This window comes from Phocoena phocoena, chromosome X (assembly GCF_963924675.1).
Source record: "Phocoena phocoena chromosome X, mPhoPho1.1, whole genome shotgun sequence".
NCBI lineage: Eukaryota > Metazoa > Chordata > Mammalia > Artiodactyla > Phocoenidae > Phocoena > Phocoena phocoena.
In genome coordinates, this window is record NC_089240.1 from 128,938,680 (window position 1) to 128,959,913 (window position 21,234).

General features: G+C 60.7%; 3 protein-coding genes across 6 annotated transcripts; all 3 read right to left on the bottom strand.

The window, feature by feature from the left end:
- Positions 1-1,800: 1,800 nt before the first annotated feature.
- Positions 1,801-4,401, bottom strand: UBL4A (ubiquitin like 4A). 2 transcript variants are annotated; one of them, XM_065900899.1, is made up of 5 exons: positions 4,305-4,401; positions 4,025-4,130; positions 3,595-3,809; positions 3,374-3,480; positions 1,801-1,954 (listed from the first exon to the last, which is right to left on the bottom strand). In XM_065900899.1, the coding sequence occupies exons 1-5, from the start codon at positions 4,350-4,352 to the stop codon at positions 1,843-1,845; spliced, it is 588 nt and encodes a 195-aa protein (XP_065756971.1). In that variant the 5' UTR covers positions 4,353-4,401; the 3' UTR covers positions 1,801-1,842. The 2 variants fall into 2 exon arrangements, with proteins under 2 accessions (XP_065756971.1, XP_065756972.1); XM_065900900.1 differs by lacking the exon at positions 1,801-1,954 and having other exon boundaries at positions 3,370-3,480; positions 4,305-4,352.
- Positions 4,402-5,089: 688 nt separating this feature from the next.
- SLC10A3 (solute carrier family 10 member 3) lies at positions 5,090-8,474 on the bottom strand. Its single transcript, XM_065901171.1, has 2 exons — positions 8,098-8,474; positions 5,090-6,876 (listed from the first exon to the last, which is right to left on the bottom strand). Exon 2 carries the CDS (start codon positions 6,736-6,738, stop codon positions 5,329-5,331), a length of 1,410 nt encoding a protein of 469 aa, XP_065757243.1. The 5' UTR covers positions 6,739-6,876; positions 8,098-8,474; the 3' UTR covers positions 5,090-5,328.
- Positions 8,475-13,375: 4,901 nt separating this feature from the next.
- Positions 13,376-20,822, bottom strand: FAM3A (FAM3 metabolism regulating signaling molecule A). Of its 3 annotated transcripts, XM_065900629.1 has the most exons (10): positions 20,468-20,822; positions 20,278-20,350; positions 18,084-18,197; positions 17,459-17,482; positions 15,359-15,482; positions 15,197-15,255; positions 14,802-14,852; positions 14,396-14,480; positions 14,193-14,319; positions 13,376-13,471 (listed from the first exon to the last, which is right to left on the bottom strand). In XM_065900629.1, the coding sequence occupies exons 2-10, from the start codon at positions 20,288-20,290 to the stop codon at positions 13,376-13,378; spliced, it is 693 nt and encodes a 230-aa protein (XP_065756701.1). In that variant the 5' UTR covers positions 20,291-20,350; positions 20,468-20,822. The 3 variants fall into 3 exon arrangements, with proteins under 3 accessions (XP_065756701.1, XP_065756703.1, XP_065756702.1); XM_065900631.1 differs by lacking the exons at positions 18,084-18,197; positions 20,468-20,822 and having other exon boundaries at positions 20,278-20,290; XM_065900630.1 differs by lacking the exons at positions 14,802-14,852; positions 20,468-20,822 and having other exon boundaries at positions 20,278-20,290.
- Between the last annotated feature and the right edge of the window lie 412 nt (positions 20,823-21,234).

Consider the following 21,234-nt stretch of genomic DNA (forward strand, 5'->3'; position numbering starts at 1 on the left):
AGACAGGGCTGGGATGAGCCACAGACACGGGTGCAAAACACAGAAATGGTGATGAAGGTGGACAGGCTCCCCAGGGAGTGACATGGAGAAGGGGTCCGGGGACAGAGTCTCGGGGCCCCCCGACAGTAAGAGATGGGGGTGTGGGGGGAGAACCAGCAAAGGAGCCAGAGGAGTGAGCCACCAAGTGGAAGGAAAAGCAGAGAGGGCGGCAGCAGAGGTGGCCAGGGGCAGGTCCCCAGGAACTAGGGGAGGCTGCTCTGGCTGGGCCCTGGAGGGGGACAGGGGCGACTGTCTCTCCTGCAGGCTTTTCAAGGCCCGGAGGGCTGAGGCTGCCACGGCTGTCGCGTCTGCTGCTGGCAGGGCCTGGCACGGCTGAACAGCTCCTGTCCCACCTACTGGAGCTGGTGAGGCCCGGTCTCATCCAGGTCTGTGGGGAAAGCCTGCAAGGCGCCAGCAAATTGTGGGCACGGCTGATCTGTCACCTGGGTGCTTCCAACTCCATGAGCCCCACCCCCAAAGAAACGCTGCTTTCCTCTGAGTCTGCCCCTCCTCCTGTGTGCCCGTGGGAAATGGCACCACAGGCATCTCATTCCAGGTGCCACAGCCCATTTCTGTCTGCGAGGCCACTTCAGCTGGGCCCTTCACTCATCCTGCCGTCTCCTGCCGTCTCCACAGCCCTGGGGATCAGCGACTGGCTCGAGGTCCCTCCGTGAGGAGCGGACAGCGGGTCTCGGGGCCCCACAGCGGCCAGGGGCCAGGGGGTAACAGGTGGGTCAGCACCCACCTCCGGGGCGGACACTTGGCCCAAGGGGTACAGTGCCCACGATAGACATTCCGGCCCCTGTGGAAGAATCTCAGCATTCGGAGCCTGCGGTGTACATGGGGCCACCCCGAGAATCTAAGGGCAAAGGCGGGATGCAGCCTGCGGCCATTCTGTCTTCACGTGCGGTCGCCCGTCTCCTCTCACGATGGCATGGGCCTTCCCACCCGGGCCTCCCATCTCTCGGGCCGGCAGCATCTCCTCCCTCTCCATGTTCCCGCCCCGGCCCTGCCCCTCCACAGCTACACCCGGCTGCGCAGACAAGCTTCCGGAAGCAGGGGTCCGCGGTCACCGTCACGGCCCCTTCCCCACGGCGCTGCCGACGACCTTCTTGCTACCGAGGCGAAGGGAGGCTCTGCCATGCCCTCCCTGTGCTTCTCGGCACCACTAGACAACTCCCCCCCACCACGTCTTCCTGGAGGGGCGTTCTTGGCCTCTGACACCGAGCTCTCCCTGCGGCCTCCACAGCGTCTCCAGTTGGTGAAGTCCCTCATGGCCCAGTCCTCTCCCCTCTTTTTACGCCATGCTCCCAGGGAAGCCGTCTCATCAGTCCTTACGGCATCTAGGCCATCGTGTCCACAGGCTGCTCCCGAACGTCATGGAAGGCTGCTCGGGGCTGTGGAATCAGACCGGGTCCAGATCCCAGTCAGTTCTGTCAGCGAGGCGCCTACTATACACCGTGAAGACGCCACTCCTGTCTCCCTGTCCAGCCTGATCTACCCGCCGCCGACTTCCTGACCCCCCTGTCCAACTGCCCAGCAGATGGCTTTGTCACCCCCAAGCCGGGAGGCACTGGCACAAGGGACTCAACAACCGCCTCTAGGGTCTGTCTGCAGCATGCGTCTGCGTGTGTCACTCCCCTGCACTGCACCGGTCAGCCCTCCCCGAGGACCTGGCTTTCGCTGAGAATCTCCCTCTCCCGCCCACGCCCGCCCCACCCCCTGCCAAAATGATGGAGGCACCACCCGGTTCTGACCAGCGAAAGGACAGCGTTTATTTGCTGGGGGCGTCTGAGAAAGAAGCTACGCTACAGGTCGGGAAGGTGCTCCTTGCTGGCTGTGATCGAGGGATTTGGTGGAAGCTGCAGGCAACCATCTTCTGATCCTGAGGCAGAGGCCTGGGATGAAGCAGACGCTGCAGAGTGCAGAGGGGAGGTAGGAAGAAACTGGGTATTTGGTGAAACTGTTTATCTGCTGCCAATACCCCTGGACTTCTCAGTTTCGTAAACCAACACATTTCTTTTATTGCTTAAACCAACTTCCTCTACGGTTAAATCAATTACTGGAAACCAAAAGCCGCCCAGCTAATACAGTTCCTTTCAGATCAAAGTCTCACATTCACCTCTAGTGCGACTGGAAGTGTCAGTATAAACCTTCCTTACGGAAGCGAAATGAGAGTGCAGGCAAGTCTGTCACACGGGCCCTGCTGCGGGGCGGGGCCAGGGCCTTCCATCTGTTCTTCAAAGCCTTTGCCCGTCAGGCCTCTGCCCCGTCCTCCCAGCCCGGGGACCCGGCGCTTACCCCACGAGGCCCAGGCAGGAGGGCGGCCCAGGCGCCCGCCTCCAAGGAGCAGGTGCCTCGATGATCTCTAGGGCCCACCCGCCAGCGGCTTCTGCCCCTCCCTGACCCCCCAAGGTTCCTTGTCAGGCAGTGAGTGGTGTGCACAGTGAAAGTCCCTGTACACACGCGGCAGGGGAAGGGTCTACTCTCAGGCTGTGGGTGAGCGCAGGGTGTAGGGGCCTGGCTGAGTAACCTCAAGCCCATCACCTGTCATCTCTAAGGGTCGAGGACCGCCCGTGTCCAGGAGGAGACAAGCAGAGGGGGTGCCCAGACAAAAGCTGTGACACTAAGGGCCAGGGCACCCCATCTCTGGGCCACGCTTGGCCATCACTCAGCTTTTGGCCTCACTTTGTATCTGGGACACAAGGGGGAGGATGGCTGCAGACTCCCGACCCCGGGGGGGCTGGGGGTAAAGGAAACTGACTGAGGTCTAAGGAGTGGCCCTCACTGTGCAGAGTCAATGGCTGGGGACCAACATGGCACAGGGACTTGCCTAAGGTAACACTCCAGAGCTGGGTGACGTCCCAGACCCCCCAACACGCTCTCCCTTCATCGAGTGCACACTGGTGGCGGCAGCTTGAGGGGGCCCAAGGCTGGCTATCACTTGACCTGCCAGTGTCAGACCTGCCAGAGGCGAGGTGACACGACTGGGCAGCAGGGGCCAGCTGCTTCCCCTTTCAGGCCTGGAAAGGTATTGCTCGAGGGTTTATCCTCCGTGGGCTGAACACGGAATGCCAAAGCCCACCCCTCAGAACCCTCCTAAACAACCCTCTCACCCTGAGGCACTTCTAGAAGCTGGCTGGACTCAGATTGTGGCTCTCCCACTTCAGCACTAGCGCCAAACGTGGGAGCAAACCCAGGTCAAGAGCCGGATACAGGTACCCGCGTACCCGCCAGCTAGTATTATGAGCCGAACTGCAACATGAGAACACATTTAATGCTACATGCAGCTTGTGGCCTGGCCCGGCTCCTCCCCACACTCCGAGAATCCTACTTGGAGAACCCCTTCTCCATAGCTTCAGTCACTTCAGGGTGCAGGAAGCGGCCAGCCAAGCGTTCGATGTCGTCCAGCGTCAGGCGGCTCAGGGACCTCTCATAATCCTGAGGAGAGAAGGCCAGGAGGATTCAGCGGCGCGGGTCGGGGGGACGCTGGGATAGGGGCAGGGGCTGCGAGCGGCTGGGTGGGACGTGGAAGTCCCGGGCGACCCTGCTCACCCTCTGGAGTTGGTCCAGGACTCTGCTGGCATCTGCGGCGCTGAAGTGACGGGCCAGGACTTTGGAGATTAGAGGCCAGGTGGCCGGGGGTGGGGGCGGGGCCTCGGCCACTGTCCGCGCGCTGCTTTCTTCCAGTAACACCTTCTCCAGAGGTTTGACCACTAGGTTGAGCTTGGAATTGGGCCCAATGCTGTAATCGGAGAGTCTTTTCCCATCTGCCCGAGAGAGATTGATGGAGCTGTGGCCCACGGTGGTGGGAAAGGCCTCGGGGAGGCCAGGCGGAGCGCCGCGGCGTCCGGCTGAGGATGCAGCCTCCCCGGGGGTCAAGTGGCCAGAGCCCCCTCCACTCCACTGCTGCCCGGGGTCGGCCCGGACGCCCCGTCCCCTGACTTCCCGCGGGGCTCCCCGGGCGTCTCCTCTCCCCGGTTACCTGCCAGGGCCTTGCCCTTGAACAGCAGCCGCTGCTGGCGGACGGGGACGTTCAGCCTCTCGGAGACCAGATGTTTCAGCGTGGACACCAGCTCGTCCTCCGACACCTGGCCGGGCCGAGGGTGAGAGGCAGGCGGTGAGGCCGCAGCCCCCGCGGAGGGCGGCTCTCCTGGCTTCCCCTGAGCGGCCAGCCCGCCCGGTTCGTCCCCGCCCTCGGCCCGGCCCTGCGCCCAGGGGCCAACCGCGTGAGTCGGCACGGCGGCGGGGACCGGCGGCGCTACCTGCAGGTTGCACTCGCGGCCCTGGAGCGCCTTCACTGTTAGCTGCATGGCGGCCGCAGCGGCGTCCACTCCGGCCGGCGCGAAGCCCTACAGCCCCCCGCCGCGCGCCGCCGCCCCGGGCGCGCGCCAGAACCAGCTGCCGCTGCCGGAAGTCGCGCGAGGGGCGCGCCCGGCGTCGCGGCCCCGCCCCCCGTGTCGCGTTCCCCAGCAACCCCGCAACACCCTCGCCCCGCACCCCGGAGCACGGGGACCGGCCCGGATCCGGGCCCCGCGGCGACTGAGCCGGGAAGCCCGCGGGGATGAGAAGGGGCAGAGGAACTAGTCGGGCCCGGTCGGCGGAGTCGGGGAGCTGGGACTCGGGGGAGAAGGCGGGCCAGGGGTTCGCTCGCCCCCGCTCACTGCCCGAGGGCGGAACAGGTCGGCGCCGAGGCCGATTCCCTGCCTCTCAGGAGTCCGCTGATGACCCGGCCCTGCAGAGCTCGCCCCGCGGCCCTCGTGCTGCCTCCTTTCTAGTCGGCCTATGGAAAATCAGCTGAGCTTGGGAGCGGGCGGGGGAGCCAGTCCTCCGCTCTCCTCTTCCCACCGCTCCTTCTGGAACAGAGAGACCCAACTCTCAGAGGGGATGCATGGGGAAGGAGGGCTGAGAGAGAAAGTCTGGGCAGAGGTCACCACGTCACCCAAGCCAGCCCTCCACCCTGGCCCACACTCACCCAGCCACACCCTCCGCCCCCTCACCCCCCCCCCCCACCGGCCCGCAGGCCTCAGAGGGCAAAGACTGGAAGGGACCCAAGCTTGCTTCTCTCTTTTATTGAAATATATTTTCTAGGCAGTGCCCACCTCCTGAACTCAGCATGGCCTCTTTGGCACTGAAAGCTGGAGAATAAAAAACGAGTAGAAAAAATAAGCCTGGATTTTTCTGAGTGCACAGAGTGCATGAGAACCAAAGGCCTTTGGTACACAGAACTGTGGGGGCCGCGGGTGGAGGCTGGGGGCTAGGGGTGGCGAAAGCTTGACCCGGGGGGCCTCAGGGAACTGCACACACACTGCTATAGATGAAGTGGCCAGTGACTAAGGCCAGCATCTCTGAGGTGCCACTCAGTGCCACAAGGAAGGGGGCCTGGGAGGCATAGTCAGCCTGAAGGCGGCGGAGGGACAGCTGCAGCATGGCCAAGGCCAGCAGGCTGTTCTGCACCCCGACCTCGATGCTGACAGTCCGACGCTGGGCCACTGGCAGCTTCAGGCACGTGGCCAGGCAGTAACCCACCAGGAGGCCGACCGGGGGCACTGTGAGGCCCACCAGCACAATGGGCAGCCTGACGCCCGCCAGGATGAAGACCCCCATGTGGCAGGCCAGGAAGAGGCCGCCCAGGAGCAGCACGAAGCTGAAGGGCTTGATGACCTGCAGCAGCAGCTGCGAGAACCTGGGGAGCTTCGACCTGATCAGCACGCCCGCTGCTATGGGGGTGGCGATGAACAGCAGGGTCCCCAGGATCTTGGAAATGGGCACGTGGAGTGTTTCGTGGCTGCTCAGCAGGCGGCTGTAGATGGCCGAGGACAGCGGCAGGAAGCCGGTGGCAGCCACCGTTGAGATGAAGGTCATGGAGATGGCCAGGGTGACATCCCCCCCAAGGAGGAGGCTGAAGAGGTAGCCCCCCCCGCCGCCGGGCGACGAGCAAGTGATGATGAGGCCCAGAGCCAGGGCCTTGGGCAGCATGAAGACCTTAGCCATCAGGAAAGCATAGAAGGGCATAACCAGAAACTGGCCCAGGAGGCCCAGCAGCATGGGCTGGGGGCTCTGCAGGAGCCCCTTCAGAACTTCGAGCTCTACTTTGCACCCAAATGAACACTTGTTGACAAAGATAAGAGGCAGGAGCAGGTAGAGTACTGGGTTCTCTGAGAAGTGGGCCAAGTCAGTGCCAAGGGCGGCAGGGTCTTCAGCACGTGAGACCTTGATGCAGAAATCTCTCCGCTCCTCAACCAGCGTGGGTGGGGCCTCACAGGGGTCCAGGAGCTGGAGGTGGAGTGGCGCTAGCCCAGGCAGGCCCGAGTGGATGCTCACCACGAAGCCGCCCCCACCAGCCCAGGCTATGGCACTCACGTTCTTGATGGTCAGCAGCTCTGTGTCCAGGGAGGTGACCCTCAGCACGGGGCTGGGCCCCGTCCCGTTGCCCTGGCCCGGGTACTGGCTTGAGACCACGATGATGCCCTCGCTCTCCTCTGGGAACTCAAACTCCGTCACGGAGCCATCCCCAATGCTCAGGTAGCGGCGCCCTGTCAGGGGCACGGTACGGCCCACAGCCGCGCTGAGACTGGCGCTGGCTGTGCCCCGTGCCCCACAGAGCAGGCTGAGAAGCAGCAGGCTGGCCCTGAGCATGCCTCGGGGGCCCGTGCAGACACTGCCACCCCCCAGGCCCAGCCACCTTCTAAACACCATGGCTCCTCCCAAAAGGTGGGGAGCCCGGGCCCCCTGCGGCTTAGGAGAGCAGCTCTGCGGGTGCCGTCGGGTTGTCCTGAGAAGGGTCCATGGGCAAGGCCTGGCCCTGTGCTGCCTTCCTTGATGGCAGAGCTCTTCCTGAGGAGAGAAGGGACACAGAGAGGTAGGTGGCTGGTGAAGGTGAGCAGCTGTGAGCCCAGGAGCGCAGGATCTGGAAGCCCACTGTTCGGAGACTTGGCAGCGCCCCTTGCCGCAAGCCTGGGGATGGAAACGGAAGGCCTAGCGTTGGCCCTTGAGTGCCATTCGGCTGCCCCCATCCCAGTCACAACTGCCTCAAGCTTCCCATCCCTCACCCAGAGGGGCCACCTACAGGTCGGAGTTCACCTTCAGCCCGCTGATACGCGCTGATTTCCCTGGGTTTGCCCACCACAGTGACCATCTGGAGATGTCCCGATACCAGAGGATCTGGGAGAGCCACCCTCGGTCCTGTCACCACTAGCCTGTGCCCCACCTGCTTTGAGACGCAGCTGCAGCAGTACCACCACTGGGACGAAATCTCTGAAGGACTGCCCAGGGATGCCAAGGAAGCCAGCCCGCTGAGAGCAGGTTAGGGCATTTGAGTGTCATCTGCCAGGCAGAGAGCAGCCGGCAAAGTGTGGGGCAGTGGGTGGCCACCAGGCCAAAGGCCCCAGGGGCTGATGTTCACCATTGGCACGTGAACGGCGTTGCTGTGCATGGCCACCTGGCCTACCCTTCCTGCTGACAGGGGTGCGATGGGGGTTCTGGGAGGGCACAGGTCCCCTCTCCCCAGGGGAGCTGCCGGAAGGGGCAGCAGGAAGGGATCAGATAGGGCCACGTGTCCACCGGGGGTTCTCCTCCTTCTGTCAGAGCTCCCACTCCCCTGGCGGTCCCAGAATTTGAGCTCCTAGAGCCACTGTGCCAAAGTCCAGGGACTCCTCCCCTGCCCACACATGGCCCTAGCAGAGCCTGGAGCTACCAGTGACAGGACGAGTGCTTCTAGTTCTAGGAGGGCAGGGCGCCTCAGGGGGAAAGGAGTACGTTTGTCTCCTTCCACTTCTCAGTTAGGGCAGCCAGCAGCCGATTGCCACATCACCTGCAGGAACTGGAGCAACCAGGATGAGGGCACAGTGATTTTTCATCATTACTGCTGACTGAGTCACATCCTGCGCTGCCCCAATCGTGGAAGAGGCCCCTGCTTCTCTAGATCCTATCAGGGCTGGGTCCTGCCCCCTCCCCCCCCAACCGATGCCGGGGGAGCAGGGGAAGTAGGTGGTGAAGTTCCGCTGTGCCACCCTGGGATGCCATGGCCTCTCCTGGCTTGGGGTTTGCGTCACTTACCCTGGAGGCCCTGATCCAGCCTTGAGTCCCACCACTGAAGAGGGAGGCAGGAAAACCAGAGGGAGTCACAGGGAAAGGATGAAGGTACCCGGTACTGAAGGCACCGGGTGCTGTGAGCCAGCTCAGAGGGAGAGGAGGCGAAGGGCTATCCACCCCGTCCTTCCAGTACCGCTGGCGGCTTTGAGTCACTGCGTGAGGGGTCTGGCCCGGATCCCCACTATTTCTGCTTGAGGTACCGTTAGAGTTTGGGCAGATGCGCCCCTAGGCAGGCGAGGGAACCCCGGGCCGGTGGCTTTTTCCACACGGGCCAAGCGTTCGGTGTCGGGGCAGTTGGCAGTGCTGACCCGGGTCTCCTCCCTACCTGGGAGTCCAGAAGTTGTCGGATGGGGCACAATCAGAGCTCGGGCAGGAATCAGGGAGGGAGGGGAGGAGGAGCGCGCCGCCGCCGGGTTCGCGCTGCAGCCCCGCAGCCTGCAGGCCGGCGACCCGCCCGGGCAGTCCCGGGGTCTCTCACGCCACTCCCGGTCCCCACGGCCGCGCCAGGCCTCACGAACGCGCGGTGGTGGCCCTTCCCCGGCCGGGGCCAGAAGCCGCCTTCCAACCGCCCTTCCCAGACCGAGGCTCTCACCTGCCTCCGCGGCCCCGAAGCTCGGCGCCGGTGCCAGGCCCTGCCGGGCGGGCGGACGCCAGCGAGCTCGGCCCGCCGGGGCCCCGCCCCGAGCCGACGAGGCCCCGCCCCGCCTACGCCGCGGCGGCCTCCTCACCTCTGGCGGCCGGGGCGGGTCCCGACCGGATGTGGCGTGCCTGGGAGCGACGAGGTGGCGCGCGCGGGCCGGCTTGTCAGGTTTCCGGGTGGCGGTTGGTCGGCTCTGGTTGCGGACTCGTGTGGCCACCGAGCCGCGGGTCCCAGCCTTCTGCGGTCGCCGCCGGGGCGACTCGCTCCGCGTAGGCACCCCAGTCATTCCCAAACACGCTGTGACCTCTGGGGGCACTGGGACACAGGCTTAGACGTTAGCTGAGCTAGGACGCCCGAGGGCTGCTGCTGGTGGCGGGAGACTGGGGTCAGGGTTTCGCCCACGGTCCTGCTCAGGGCGCCCAGTCCTGTAGCCCGAGAGCCGGGTCCGACCGACCCAGACTCCGGGGCCCAGGCTCGGCCTTGTTCCACCTTCCTTCGTCCAAACGTCGACCGAGCGCCTATTTCCACACTGTGTAGCATCAGTGAACTTTTCAACCTCTCAAAACTATTTGGGGCCACCAGCAAGGTCCGGAGGCTTCACGGAAAAGGAACGCACACACATGGCATAAGGAAGGGCAAAAAGGTGGTGAGGACGTAGAATGTGGACATGGGAAGACAGTAAGCAAGCAAGTGTAGAATCACGGGGATTTGCATGTTCCCAGAGGCTGCTGGGCAACTGCGGTCAGGCAGCGGGACGAGGGCTACCCACTGCTCTGGAAGACCTCTTGTCAGGGCTGTGACGGAGGCCAGTGGTGCCCAGACTTGCAGGTTCTTGCCCCCAGGAGGTTCATAACACACCTCGTAGAGAATGTCCAAAAAGACCTGTAGCATCTCTTCTATTTAATTTTTCCAATAAATAATTGTAATCATTTAAATAAAAACCTATTTTCATTTAGCCTTATTTAAATATTTTACTTGTTTAAAAATTCTAGTTGTGTGTGCTATAAAGTTCAGGTTAGTACATGCGTGTGACATGTAAGCAGACACAAACATGGTGAGGGTACGCACTCTGGGTTTGATTTATGTCAATGATCCAGAAACATTCAGAGGCCATAGCTCTAGGCTGTTCTTTAGCCTCAGTTCATAAGCCATTTGTGTGTGTGGACTTGGTGTCCCAGAAAGTCTGTACTGTCCCTCTCAAATGGGTTGAGCTGTCCTGATGCAAGCAGCCTGGCACGGGTGAGAGGGCTGAACTTGGCACATGCTGTGTTGAAGACTGCAGTTTGCAAAAGAGCGGTGGTGCTGTCGCTGCCTGAGGATGGGGTAAAACTGGCCAGAGGGAGAAGGGGGATGGGTCAGCTGGAAGAACTGGGGATGGAAAACCTAAAAGATGTGTTAGCTCTTGAGGAAACCTGTGTTTTTATTTTCCAGCTGCACGGGAATTGGTGCCAGGGGTCAAGGAGAGCAAATGTAGTAAGAAGGCTGCTCCCCGCTCTACCATCAGTCCTTTCAGTCTTCCCTGAATAGCCAGAGCGGGCTGGTGGGCTGTTCGACAGGAGGGAGTTTAGAGGCCTTCCCTGCAGGAAAAAAGGCGTGGCTAAATTAAAGACAAGAGAATGTTTGTAGTTAGCTTAGGGGATTAATAATTTACCCCAGAGGAGAAGGAAGGTCTCTACGAATCAGTCAAGGATATCTAGTTCCAAAAGAGAAGTCAGCTGGACCGACAGAATAGATGGCACAAACGATAGTGACAGCTGAAACAACATCCGTGCACTTCAGATGGGAGACCTGCCACAGTCCTGCTAACAGGGCCACAGTGATGACCCTGAAAAGTGTGCCTACCTCCTGCTCTCCAGGCAGGGGTCTCCAAGTAGACCGTGTGATAAATCAGCACGCATGGAAGGCGTATTCTATACAAGCACAAGTATGGGATGCATTTGGTATTTACCGGGAAATGTAGTGACAACTGGCGTTTTTGCATGCCCAGCAACAGGTCACGGCCCCCGAGTTTTCTTTGGGGGGGCCATCCCTCCTCCATTCTTGGTACACAAGGTTTGCATGAGGATGACCCCAACACTGGCCTCTAGGGTGGGCACAGGCCCAGAGGTAGCCAATCAGAGCCACACAGATTGAGACAAGGATAAACCCATAATCCAATCTGGACCTATGAGAGGTAGTGCCCGAGGACTTGGGCTGGAACGACTGGGAAGGTGGGAGCTCTTTTCTTGCCGGGGTTGCTAACCTGGGACATCTACTGTCACTCCCCCTGCCTGGGGAAGACAGCATGTTTGAAAAGGATGCAAACACAAAGAAAAGCGGAGCCAAGAGATGGAGAGCCTGTATCCCAAGGACGTTACTGGAGCTGGAATCACCCATGGGCGTTGGGGTCTGTTACAGGAACATTAAGCCTCCCTCCCCTGTCATTATGTATTTATTTTTGCATATGCCAGTTGGGCTGGGACCCTGTCACTTGTAACTGACGATGTCTTAACTCCTGAGGGTAGGCCTGGGGGACAAAACCCTGGCGGGAGAGGACCGCAGGATGTAAAGATGTACCTCCGCTTTGGAAGGTCGGGCGGGGTGCACTGCACACCACTGTCAGCATCCTACCTGTGTTGGGCCACATGGGGGATAAAGCTGGCCCACCGTTTCCATCTGTGTGGCTCTGGCGCACGCAGTGAAGGTCTGGGGCAGGTCAGCTGGCTCAGCAGTTGTATAATACAGAGGCACCTCCCAGCCTTGCGGTGCGGCCCTTCGCTGAGATGCGTTTCATTTGGGGCAAGCGACTAACCTTGTGGGGCCCCATTTATCTGGCTTCTAACCTCCCAGCTCCAGGGAAACTTTCCTGGGCACACCAGGGACCATTTATCTTCCGTAAACGGGGCTCACCAGCAACCAGCAGCATTGCTCGCTAGGGTGTGCAGATGAGACACTGGCCACACGGTGATCACTTTGGCAGCCCCGCTGGGTTCATGTAGATTCATCAGACTAGTCTCTCTACTTTGGAGGATGTTGAAAATGTCCATAATAGAAGGTTTGAAAAATGAATACACGTATGATACTCTAGTGGTAAGTACTCGTCATTATAAACACTGTCAAACGCACAGACTGTACGACACCAAGAGGGAACCCTGATGTCCACCCTGGGCTTTGGGTGGTGATGACGTGTCAGTGGAGGCTGGGTATGTGGGAACTCTGGACTTTCTGCTCAACTTTGCTGGGAACCTAAAACTGCTCTAAAACAGGAAGTCTGCTTAAAAATGAAGACACATAAAGCTCTCGGAACAGGGTCACGCTGCGTTTCAGCTTCTGTGAACACCGTCTCCCAGGTAAGCGACCCGGGCCGTCCTCACGTCTCCACTTCCTGGTCCTTTGCAGTCGTGGCTATGGCCTCACAACCACAGCTTCTCGTCCTGGGGGCCGTCCCTCGCCTCTCTCTCCTCTTCTGCCACCTCCTTAAATACTTTCATTTCCTGATGCCGTGTTCACACTCTCGCAGCACCTAACCCCTAGAGGGGGGACTCGCAGGTCCACTGCCCCGGCCACGGCCCCCTTGACCCTACCTGGCTGGCGCCCCGATTCCTCCATCTGGGAAGTCCCAACCGCCTTCTCTCCTTTTTGTGACCCCAGACCATTTCTGCACCCTCACGTACTTTTCCAGAAAACTCCTTATAGTTTCTTGCTGGTTCTCACCCCTTGCAGGGAAATATAACTGCAATCTGTGAGAAATGCCAAATAGTCCACGTGACTCGGCCTCTTGCTGGCCTGATTTCAAAGGCATCTAACGCTGAGCACTGTGGGGGAGACACACTAGCTCTCGCGGGAGGCTGCAGGGAGGGGGGAAGCTCCTGGGTTGGTTTTAATCCCCATCCCTGTCCCTATAGGCCTGTGCCGTGTCTAAGGGCAAGGCTACAGGGATGCCCACAGGGGAGCCCCTCTGCTCACCACCTGAATCACATCTCAAGGACAACACCACCCGGACTCCCCTCTGAATGCATCTCATTCCTTCGGGGGCCACCAGTTTATTAAGACGTCATTTAGAAAGCAGGCCCTCTGACAGACAAACCGCAGGAGCTGCCACCCGCCACGCTGGGAACCGCCATCGGGCCGGCGACCTCACTGCCCGGCCGGCCTGGCTCCCAGGCGGGCACCCCTTCCCGCGAGAGCAAGGCAGGAGGCAGCCAGGCGCTGGGAGTGGCCACCACGTTCGGCTCAGCAGAACGAATCACACTGGAAACAGGACTGGCCTGCAGAGCAGCGAGCCACTCTGGGACGGAGAGGCTCCGGAAGATGCCCCGACCTGCCAGGCAGCTGCTACCAGACTGGGGGCCGCAGGCGCTTGGGACTTGGGTGGGTGTCGGCCAGCAGAGCGCTTTAGGAAAAGGAGACGGGTACCTGGGGTCCCCGGACAAAGCACCATGGGGCCGCAGCGCAGCCCCACCACCGGGCACGGTCCGGTCACCGGTCACCGCCTCGGAGCCCTGCCGTGCTGGGGCAGGAGTGCCCCTGGCTGGGCGTGGGGTCGGGCCTCAGCGCTGCGCCGGCGCCCCCTCCTGGCTGGGTACACACAGCCTCGCTTAGTCTGGTCGTCGAGCTCGGCCGCTAGCTGGCTGTGGTCCTCTTGGGGATGCAGCCCTCCATCTCCAGCGCCTCGGGCCAGCCTTCGTACTTATTGCTGTGCTTACTGTTCTTCACGTGCTGCGGGTCGGTGGGGGCAGGAAGGCACGGGCTCAGCCCTCGGGCACCAGGGCCAGACAGAACTCTCTGTCCCCCTGTGCCAGGGTCAACCAAGCGTGCAGCCTCGGGCACCCGCCACCTGTCTGTCCCAGCGCCTCAGCGTTCTCATCTAAAGATGGCAGCAGCTGCCCTGGACCTGCCCTCTCGCAGGTGGAGGGGGGGATCACCTTCTTTGAACTTAGGTGGGCCTGGCACACGCTAGGAAGGGAAGGAGGGGGAGTGTGTCCCTGCCCTCACCCAGCCCTCAGGGAGCCGCTGGAAGCTCCGGGAAGAGCGAGGCCAGAGAGGGCGTTTCTTCTCTGGGGGCTGAGCTGCTCTTTCGGCAGCTGGAGCCTTCCAGAAACTGGCGGAACAGCCTGTTTGCCTTGTTCTGCTGTGGGGAGCAGGGTGTGCAGTGTGAACTGGGGTGCTGGGTTTTGGGGGGATGGGACAGGACTGAGCAGCCTGGCATGCAGGATCTTAGTTCCCCGACCAGGGATTGAAGCCGTGCCCCTTGCAGTGGAAGCGCAGAGTCCCAAACACTGGACCGCCGGAGAAGTCCCAGGAGCATCTTAAAGACGTGTGGCCTGCTGTGTGTGTGGGTGCTGGGCGTGAACAGAGGCGACCCCAGAGGATGCAGGCAGGAGGGGAGGGCAGACTGGCCTGCGCCGGGCAGTGGGGGTCCCAGAGCCTGCGCCCATACCTGCTCAAAGGGGCTCTTGTTCTGCACACCCTTGGCCCCTACAAACACCCAGCTGTCCCGGAAGGCCAGGTCCTTGACATTCTTGCTGCCCAGATCGCTGAAAAGCTTCCTGGTCTCTTCATTCATCCTGCCCCACAGAAGAAAGAGATATGAGCCATGACCACGGAAGGGTGAGGCCTCGGCCAGCCTCGGCCATTACTTACTTGGTGGCTGGGTCATCGTAGGAAGCCACAAACACCAGGGTGCCTTCATGCAGCGGCCGGATAAACTTCAGTAGATCATTGACATCTAGGGGGACAGTTCCCATGGAGCATCAGGCACCACTGAGCACCCCTCCCTCACCAACCCCTGTTCTCCAGATGAGGAAACTAAAGTAGTGATCAGGCCAGGGACACACCCCGGCCAGGGCTGCTGAGTGAGTGCAGGGACCAAATGGTATAAGAAGCCAGGGCTGAAGCCCTGACCATACACCTGTCCTTCTCCCTGGCTTTTCTGAACCCAAGGAAGTGCTCAAGACTCCCCAGCAAGCAGACAGAAGGAGCAGCTTTCAGGGGGAAGAAGCCGTCATTCCGCCCACAGTCAGAAGTCGGAGGCCGCGGCCTGACTCACCTCCCGCCCACATGTCGAAGGCACGGGCCTCGATGAGCTCTCCGCTTACCCCTGGTCAGAGGGAAGGATGGGTGCTGCTGGAAGCTTTTCACCTCCCCCCATCTTCACGCCCACCGTGCCCCTCGTTCAGACTGCTGGGACCCACCCGAGGCTGTGGAGCTTCTGCTCAGTATCGGGGGCCCTCCAGGGGCTCCCCATGAAGCAGCCCCCCACTTCCTGGAAACTTCCAGTTCTTCACTGCTGCCACGCTCTCCTCCATTGGGTCACCTCTTCTGTGGAGTCTTCAGCTCGCACAGACCCTTTCCCAGGCCCCCCTGCGAATCCCTGGTGGTGGGGTGGAAGGAGGGCAGCAGGTCACGGCTCAGCTTTGCCTCTCTGCTCCGTGGGCAACTCACCGTTCACCAGGGCGATGTTCAGTCCCCGGCCCACGTTGTCCTTGACACTGCTCATGAGCCTAGCAGGGGGACAGAGCCTTCCAGTGGCACGTCTACCCTGCTCGGCCCCGGTCCTCGCAGACCCAGCTCCCCTCCTCGCCCCCACCCGCCTGAGGGGCTCACATCCTGTCCTCCAGGCAGATCTTGGGTCCAATGACGTTGGCAGCCCCGCTGACCACGCGGAAGGCCAGGTGCTCCTCGGGACACGGCTGAGGCAGGCCGCATTTGTACTTCCTGGCCCTCGGCTCTGGGTAGGGACAACAGGGGTGACCCATGGGCCTGGCCCTGGGGGCACCCGAGGTCTGAGAGGGGGAGGTCAGGACCAGCCCATAGGGAGGAATGAGTGACCACAGACCAAGGGACTGGCGTGGGGTGGGGACGTGGCTCAGGCCAAGGAAGGGACACTTCCACGGACACTCTGTATCCCACTGGGGCTGGCCTCAGGGCAAAGTGACAGGGACCCCAGGGAGGCTCTTCGGTCACTGGTGGGAGAAGAGAAAGGAGGCAGGAGGGCTGGCCTGGGCTGTGGCCCCACCGGGAACAGAGGACAGGAGGGAAGGAAAGCTGCTGGGAGGGCAGGTGCAAGGACCCCATGGAGAAGGCACAAGGAGGTTGGTCTCTATTACGAGGTGACCTGTGTCCCCACAAAAGATGTTCTCAAGTCCCAACTCCCAGGACCTCAGAACGTGATCCTCCGTGGAAATAAGGTCATTGAAGTTATAATTCATTAAGATGAGGTCATCCTGGAATAGGGTGGGACCTAAATCTAATGACACATGTTCTTATAAAAGACAGAAGAGAAGACCCACACACATGGAGGAGAAGTCCTTGTGAAGATGGAGGCGGAGATGGGAGGGAGGCGGCCACAAGTCCAGGGACACCTGAGGCCACCAGAAGCTGGCAGAGGTGAGTAAGGGTCCTCCCTGGAGCCTCTGGAGGGAGTATAGCCTAAAAAATGTGGAAATGGCTTTGCAATTGGGTAATGGGTAGAGGCTGCAGAATTTTGAGGTGCATATTAGGAAAGGCCTAGATTGCCTTGAAGAGACTGTTGGTAGAAATATGGATATTATAGGTGATTCTGGTGAGGGCTCAGAAAGAAGAGAGAAGAGCAGTAGAGAGAGCTTCTATGGTCTGAGATAAGGCACATATCATCGCGACCAGACTGTCGATAGAAATGTGAATGCTAACAGTGCTTCTGGTGAGCTCTCAGACACAAATGAGGAACATGTTATGGGACACTGGAGAAAAGGCCATCCTTGTCATAAAGTGGCAAAGAACTTGGCCAAGTTATTTTCTACTGTTTTGTGGAAGGTAGAACTTGTAAATGCTGAACTTGGAGACTGAGCTGAGGAGATTTCCAAGCAAAGTGTTGAGGGTTTCTCCTTGTTGCTCAAAGTAACATGTTAAGGGAAGAGAGATAAATTGAGGATGTAACTGTTAAGTATGAAGGAACCAGAATGTGAAGATCTAGAAGATTCTCAGGCTAATCATATTGCAAAATATGAGAAAGCAGGCTTGGGAGAGAACACCAAGGGTGTGGCTGGACAACCGTTCATGAAGAGCTGGGCCGCGTGACCTGTGGACCCACTCAAGCATGGCAGCGGAAGCTGGGAATGGAGAGATGAGGTTATCCAGGAAAGATCTGGAGGATTCTCTTGTCTTACAGCTTAGACCCTCATGAATTGCACAGGAGATCAACAAAGTTTCTGAGAATGTTATACCAGTGGAAACACTGCCAGCCTGGACCGAAAGGGACAGAGAAAGGCCAGAAGGGAGGAAGGATGATTCCAAGGGCAGAGCAATGGCTGCAGAGGCCAGAGTTGGCTCAGGTCCAGAGGGAGGGTAGGATCGTCCCCTACGCTCCAGATCCCCCCTACCCCCACCAAAGGCCCAGGGATTCTTCTTATGCTTTGAAATCGAATGGATTTGCCCTGCTGGGTTTGGGACTTGCTTGAGACTGATGAGCCCTTTATACCTTCCAATTTCTCCCTTTTGGAATGGGAATGTCTATCCTATCCCTGTCCCCCTAGTGTATTCTGGAAGCAGGTAACTTGTTTTCTAGGCTCACAGCATGCAAGCAGCTCCAGTGGGCTGTGACAGCTAGTTTGGGGAGGGATGAATGGAGAAGAGAAACCCTGGAGGGCTGGGGACAGGCACGAGTGTCACAAAAGTGGTAAGAGGGGTGGGCACAGGGGAGGAGCAGGGAGGTGACAGGAGCCTTACCTGCAGTCACTGAGTTCTCTGGGCCTGTGGGTACAGAGAGTTGTTTCTGTTAGTGTGGACCTTTCCTAGGGCCTGTAGCAGGGAAGCCTGCTCCTATACTGTGATGTGAAGTCAAGGTGGAGGGGCAGTCAGGTTCAGGGGCCAAGGGCTAAGCCAGGCTGACCTTGGCACGTACGTTCCCGCTCAAGTCTAAATGATGTTCAGATGCAAAGCTCTCTGCTCCAGGAAAAGGGTAGATCGGAATTGCAAAAAGTACTTAGGTGATGTGTCACCAGTAACGAGGTGTCGAGTCCCCTCCCCATCTCAGAACCCAGCGGAAAGCCTGCAGGGAACAACTTGGGAGTCATCCCCAGTGTTCAGCAAAAGCCCCCCTGCCCCTCACATGGGCCCCAGTGAACAAAGGATTCTAATTAGCGGGGATTGGCGTTTCCAGCCGAAGCAACTGGGTGGTAGGGGGAAGGCTGTGCCGGATGCCAGGAGGCGGACCGAGGGCAGCTACAGGTGCCCTGCCAGGAAGAGACAGCAAACCCAGGCCACCGCCACCTCCACCCCGAGCCTCAGGCCGCAGGCCCAGGTGGCCGCGCCGGGGACCTCGTAGCGGGGCGAGGGAGAGTCCCACACTCACCGGCGAAGAGTTGCTGGATGCGAGGAAAGCCGCCGCCAGGCCCACCGAGGAGGATGCTGGCTACGAGCCAGGTGAGGCCCACGGAGATGACCAGGGCCATGATGCGGAGGGGACCTAGAGGCATGACAGACACGGGCAAAGCCTCCTCAGATGCCAGCGAGCTCCCGAACGACCCCAGGGCCTCTCATGATCGGATCTCCCCAGGCACTTGGGCAGAAGCGAGTGGAGACCAGGAAGGTGGGAGCTCCTGGCGGGTGAAGGAGGAAGCTGAGCTCCAACCCCAAGGCTCAGCTTGGCTCTCCATGGAGGTGTGGAGGGGCCTCCTAATCTCCTGCTTCTGAGGCTACCAATGAGTAGCCTCTTTGAGTCCCTGTCATCCTGCCCTCCTTTCTCCTGTGACGGTGACGGTGGAGGTTCCTACTCCTTTGGAAGGCCAGGCAGTCCTCCTGCTGTGAGCTGGGCGCCGAGCTCTCCTCCCTGCTCGGCTTTCTTAACATAGCGGTCCCTTTGTCTCCCTCTTTCCCCTTTATTTTTTTTTTTTATTTTTTTTTTTTGCGGTACGCGGGCCTCTCACTGTCGTGGCCTCTCCCGCTGCGGAGCACAGGCTCCGGACGCGCAGGCTCAGCGGCCATGGCTCACGGGCCCAGCCGCTCCGCGGCATGCGGGATCTTCCCGGACTGGAGCACGAACCCGCGTCCCCTGCATCGGCAGGCGGACTCTCAACCACTGCGCCACCAGGGAGGCCCTTTCCCCTCTACTTTCAACACCTCCCGTCCTCAGAAAACGCGGGAGGAAAGGCCTCCTTCGGAATCACATCCGCAGCCAGCGGTGGGGCTCTGCGCCCTCCCTTCCTCTCCCTGCCGGCTCCTCCAAAGTCCTGTGCGCTGGCTTCTTCCACAGACTTCCCTCCCCATCTCGCAACCTGCTCCACTCTGCCCTTGCCTCCATTACCCCCGCAGGACGGCTTGCGGCCAAGGCCGCCTGGGACCTTCTTGATGCCAGCGCCCCGGGTTACCTGTTGGCCCTAATGTCCCTTGACCCCTCAGGTGGCCGCACAGGCTGCGGCCCTCCCGCGGAAACCCTGCTCGGCTGGCTTCTGGGACGGCGCCCTTGAGCCCCACCTGGATGCTCCTCGTCCTTCTGGCTTAGATCGTCCTCCTTGACCCTCCCCTGAAAAGCTGGACTTTCCCCAGCTCCTGTCCCAGTGTCCTCTCTGCCTCTACCCTACTCTCCGTCTCCCCTCCTGCCTCGACTCTACCTAGAGGTGCCCTGCTCTGCTCCCAGCCTTGAACTAACCCTCACGGGCACTGACTGTATTTTACCACTCCAGTCCTGACCACTCTTGAGGCCCCACTCTCCCAGCCAGCTCCTCATGGGTCAGCTTCCCCGGGATACATGCATAATGCTTCAATTTTAGAAGGTATGAAGTCCACCCCCAACCTATCCATCCCCAAGCCCCCTTCATCTTAGCTGTCCAGGCGACAGTAGGGCTGGCACTGGGTTCACATCCAACCTCAGGGCCACTATGGTCAGCTTCTCATCTAAGACCACTGCCTCTCCCTGTCCACCCAGCCGCCGTGCTCCCTGGAGCTCTCTCCCACAACTTTTTCCAAACAGCGGCCAGTTATCCCATTTGGGAGAAACCTATTATAATCCTCATCTCACAGCTGAAAAGAGAGAGCTGGGAACTGAAGTCCTCAGAGGTGAAAGGATTTGCTCAAGGTCATAGAATGAGTGTTTGTGCAGAGTCCTCTGTTTCAAAAACCAAACCCAGGGACTTCCCTGGTGGCGCAGTGGTTAAGAATCCGCCTGCCAACGCAGGGGACACGGGCTTGAGCCCTGGTCCGGGAAGATCCCACATGCCGCAGAGCAACTAAGCCCGTGCACCACAGCTACTGAGCCTGTGCTCTAGAGCCTGCGAGCCACAACTACTGAGCCCACGTGCCACAACTCCTGAAGCCCGCGTGCCTAGAGCCTGTGCTCTGCAACAAGAGAAGCCACTGCAATGAGAAGCCCGTGCACCGCAAGGAAGACCCAACATAACCAAAAAAAAAAAAAAAAAAAAGTATAAACCCTCCCCCCCCAACCCAGTGGTGCCACCACCCCTGGCCCTTCCAGACAGACCTCTGGACACCTGGGCGTCCAGCCAAGTCTCCTTTCCAACTCTCTCCGGTTCACTGTGGAAGCCACCCACCTGCCAACCTCATGTCCACTTCTCCCGCTGGGGTGGGGCAGCCGTCAGGTGCAGCGTTTGTGGACCGTGCGCTCTGGGGGGCAACAAAGCAGAAGAGCAGGTTTGGGTGGGGGTCAGGGATGATGAGGCCGTGCTGGGTCCCAGCTGTGGGGCGGGCGCGGTCGGTGCACCGACTTGCTCGGCCAACTACATGGCCAGGCTCCTCGGGAAGGCGGAGAGAAGCCCGGCTGGGACCGGAGGGGCCTCGGGAACCTGGAGGCTCACGATCGTGCCCACGGGAGCCTCTGGGCCTGGGAAGTGGAAGTGGTTCTCCCGGACGCGGGAGTGGGAGGCCCCAGCTCAGGCCCCCCACACGGCCCCCCGGGCCTGGAGGTCGGCGACGCGGGCCGGGCCGGCCAGAGACTTGCCTGGCGGTGGGGGGGATGCGAGCTCGGTCAGGGGCAGCCCCGTCAGGCCGGCCGCCCCGCTCTGCTCGACGAGGCGAAGCGAGGGAGCTCCGCAGCGCGGAGCGAGAGGCCCGGTAATGGCGGCCCAGGGCGGTAGCACGGCCCGCAGGCGCCACCCCGCCATCGGTCGGGGCTGGGCGACCGGCCACCGGGTGGGAGGGGCCTGGGCCGGCCCCGCCCCGCCCCGCCCCGCCCCTGACGCACGCTCCGGCGGAGCCGCGGGGCCCGGCTGCCAGGCTGCCAAGGGGAGGGGCCCTACTCAGCCCCGCCCCCGAGGTCTCCTCTGAGGCTTCGTTCAGGAGGGAGAGCGCCGCTTTCCCAGGCTTTGAGGGCGGGGCTGTGGTCGTGCCCCGCGCTCGGATTTCTGAAGTTTAGGAAGGGGCGGATGGATCTGGGGGCGTAATTAGACATTGTTTAAAAGTTCAAATGTGTGCCTTTTCGAAACCCGGAGGGACAGAAGCGTGTACGGGAAACAGCAGAATGCGAAGAGCCAGGGGCCAGCAGGCTCAGC

Bases quoted from the DNA above. Each gene is read 5' to 3' on its own strand.
- SLC10A3 (XM_065901171.1), bottom strand. From the start codon at position 6,738: ATGGTGTTTAGAAGGTGGCTGGGCCTGGGGGGTGGCAGTGTCTGCACG.
- FAM3A (XM_065900629.1), bottom strand. The intron at 17,483-18,083 runs GTGAGTGTGGGA...CTGTACCCACAG, and splicing joins CATCCAGCAACTCTTCGCCG to GCCCAGAGAACTCAGTGACT. The intron at 15,256-15,358 runs GTGAGCCCCTCA...TCCCCCTGCTAG, and splicing joins ATCTGCCTGGAGGACAGGAT to GCTCATGAGCAGTGTCAAGG.
- UBL4A (XM_065900899.1), bottom strand. From the start codon at position 4,352: ATGCAGCTAACAGTGAAGGCGCTCCAGGGCCGCGAGTGCAACCTGCAG. The intron at 4,131-4,304 runs GTAGCGCCGCCG...CGGCCCGGCCAG, and splicing joins GCCGCGAGTGCAACCTGCAG to GTGTCGGAGGACGAGCTGGT. The intron at 3,481-3,594 runs GTGAGCAGGGTC...TTCTCTCCTCAG, and splicing joins TCCTGGACCAACTCCAGAGG to GATTATGAGAGGTCCCTGAG.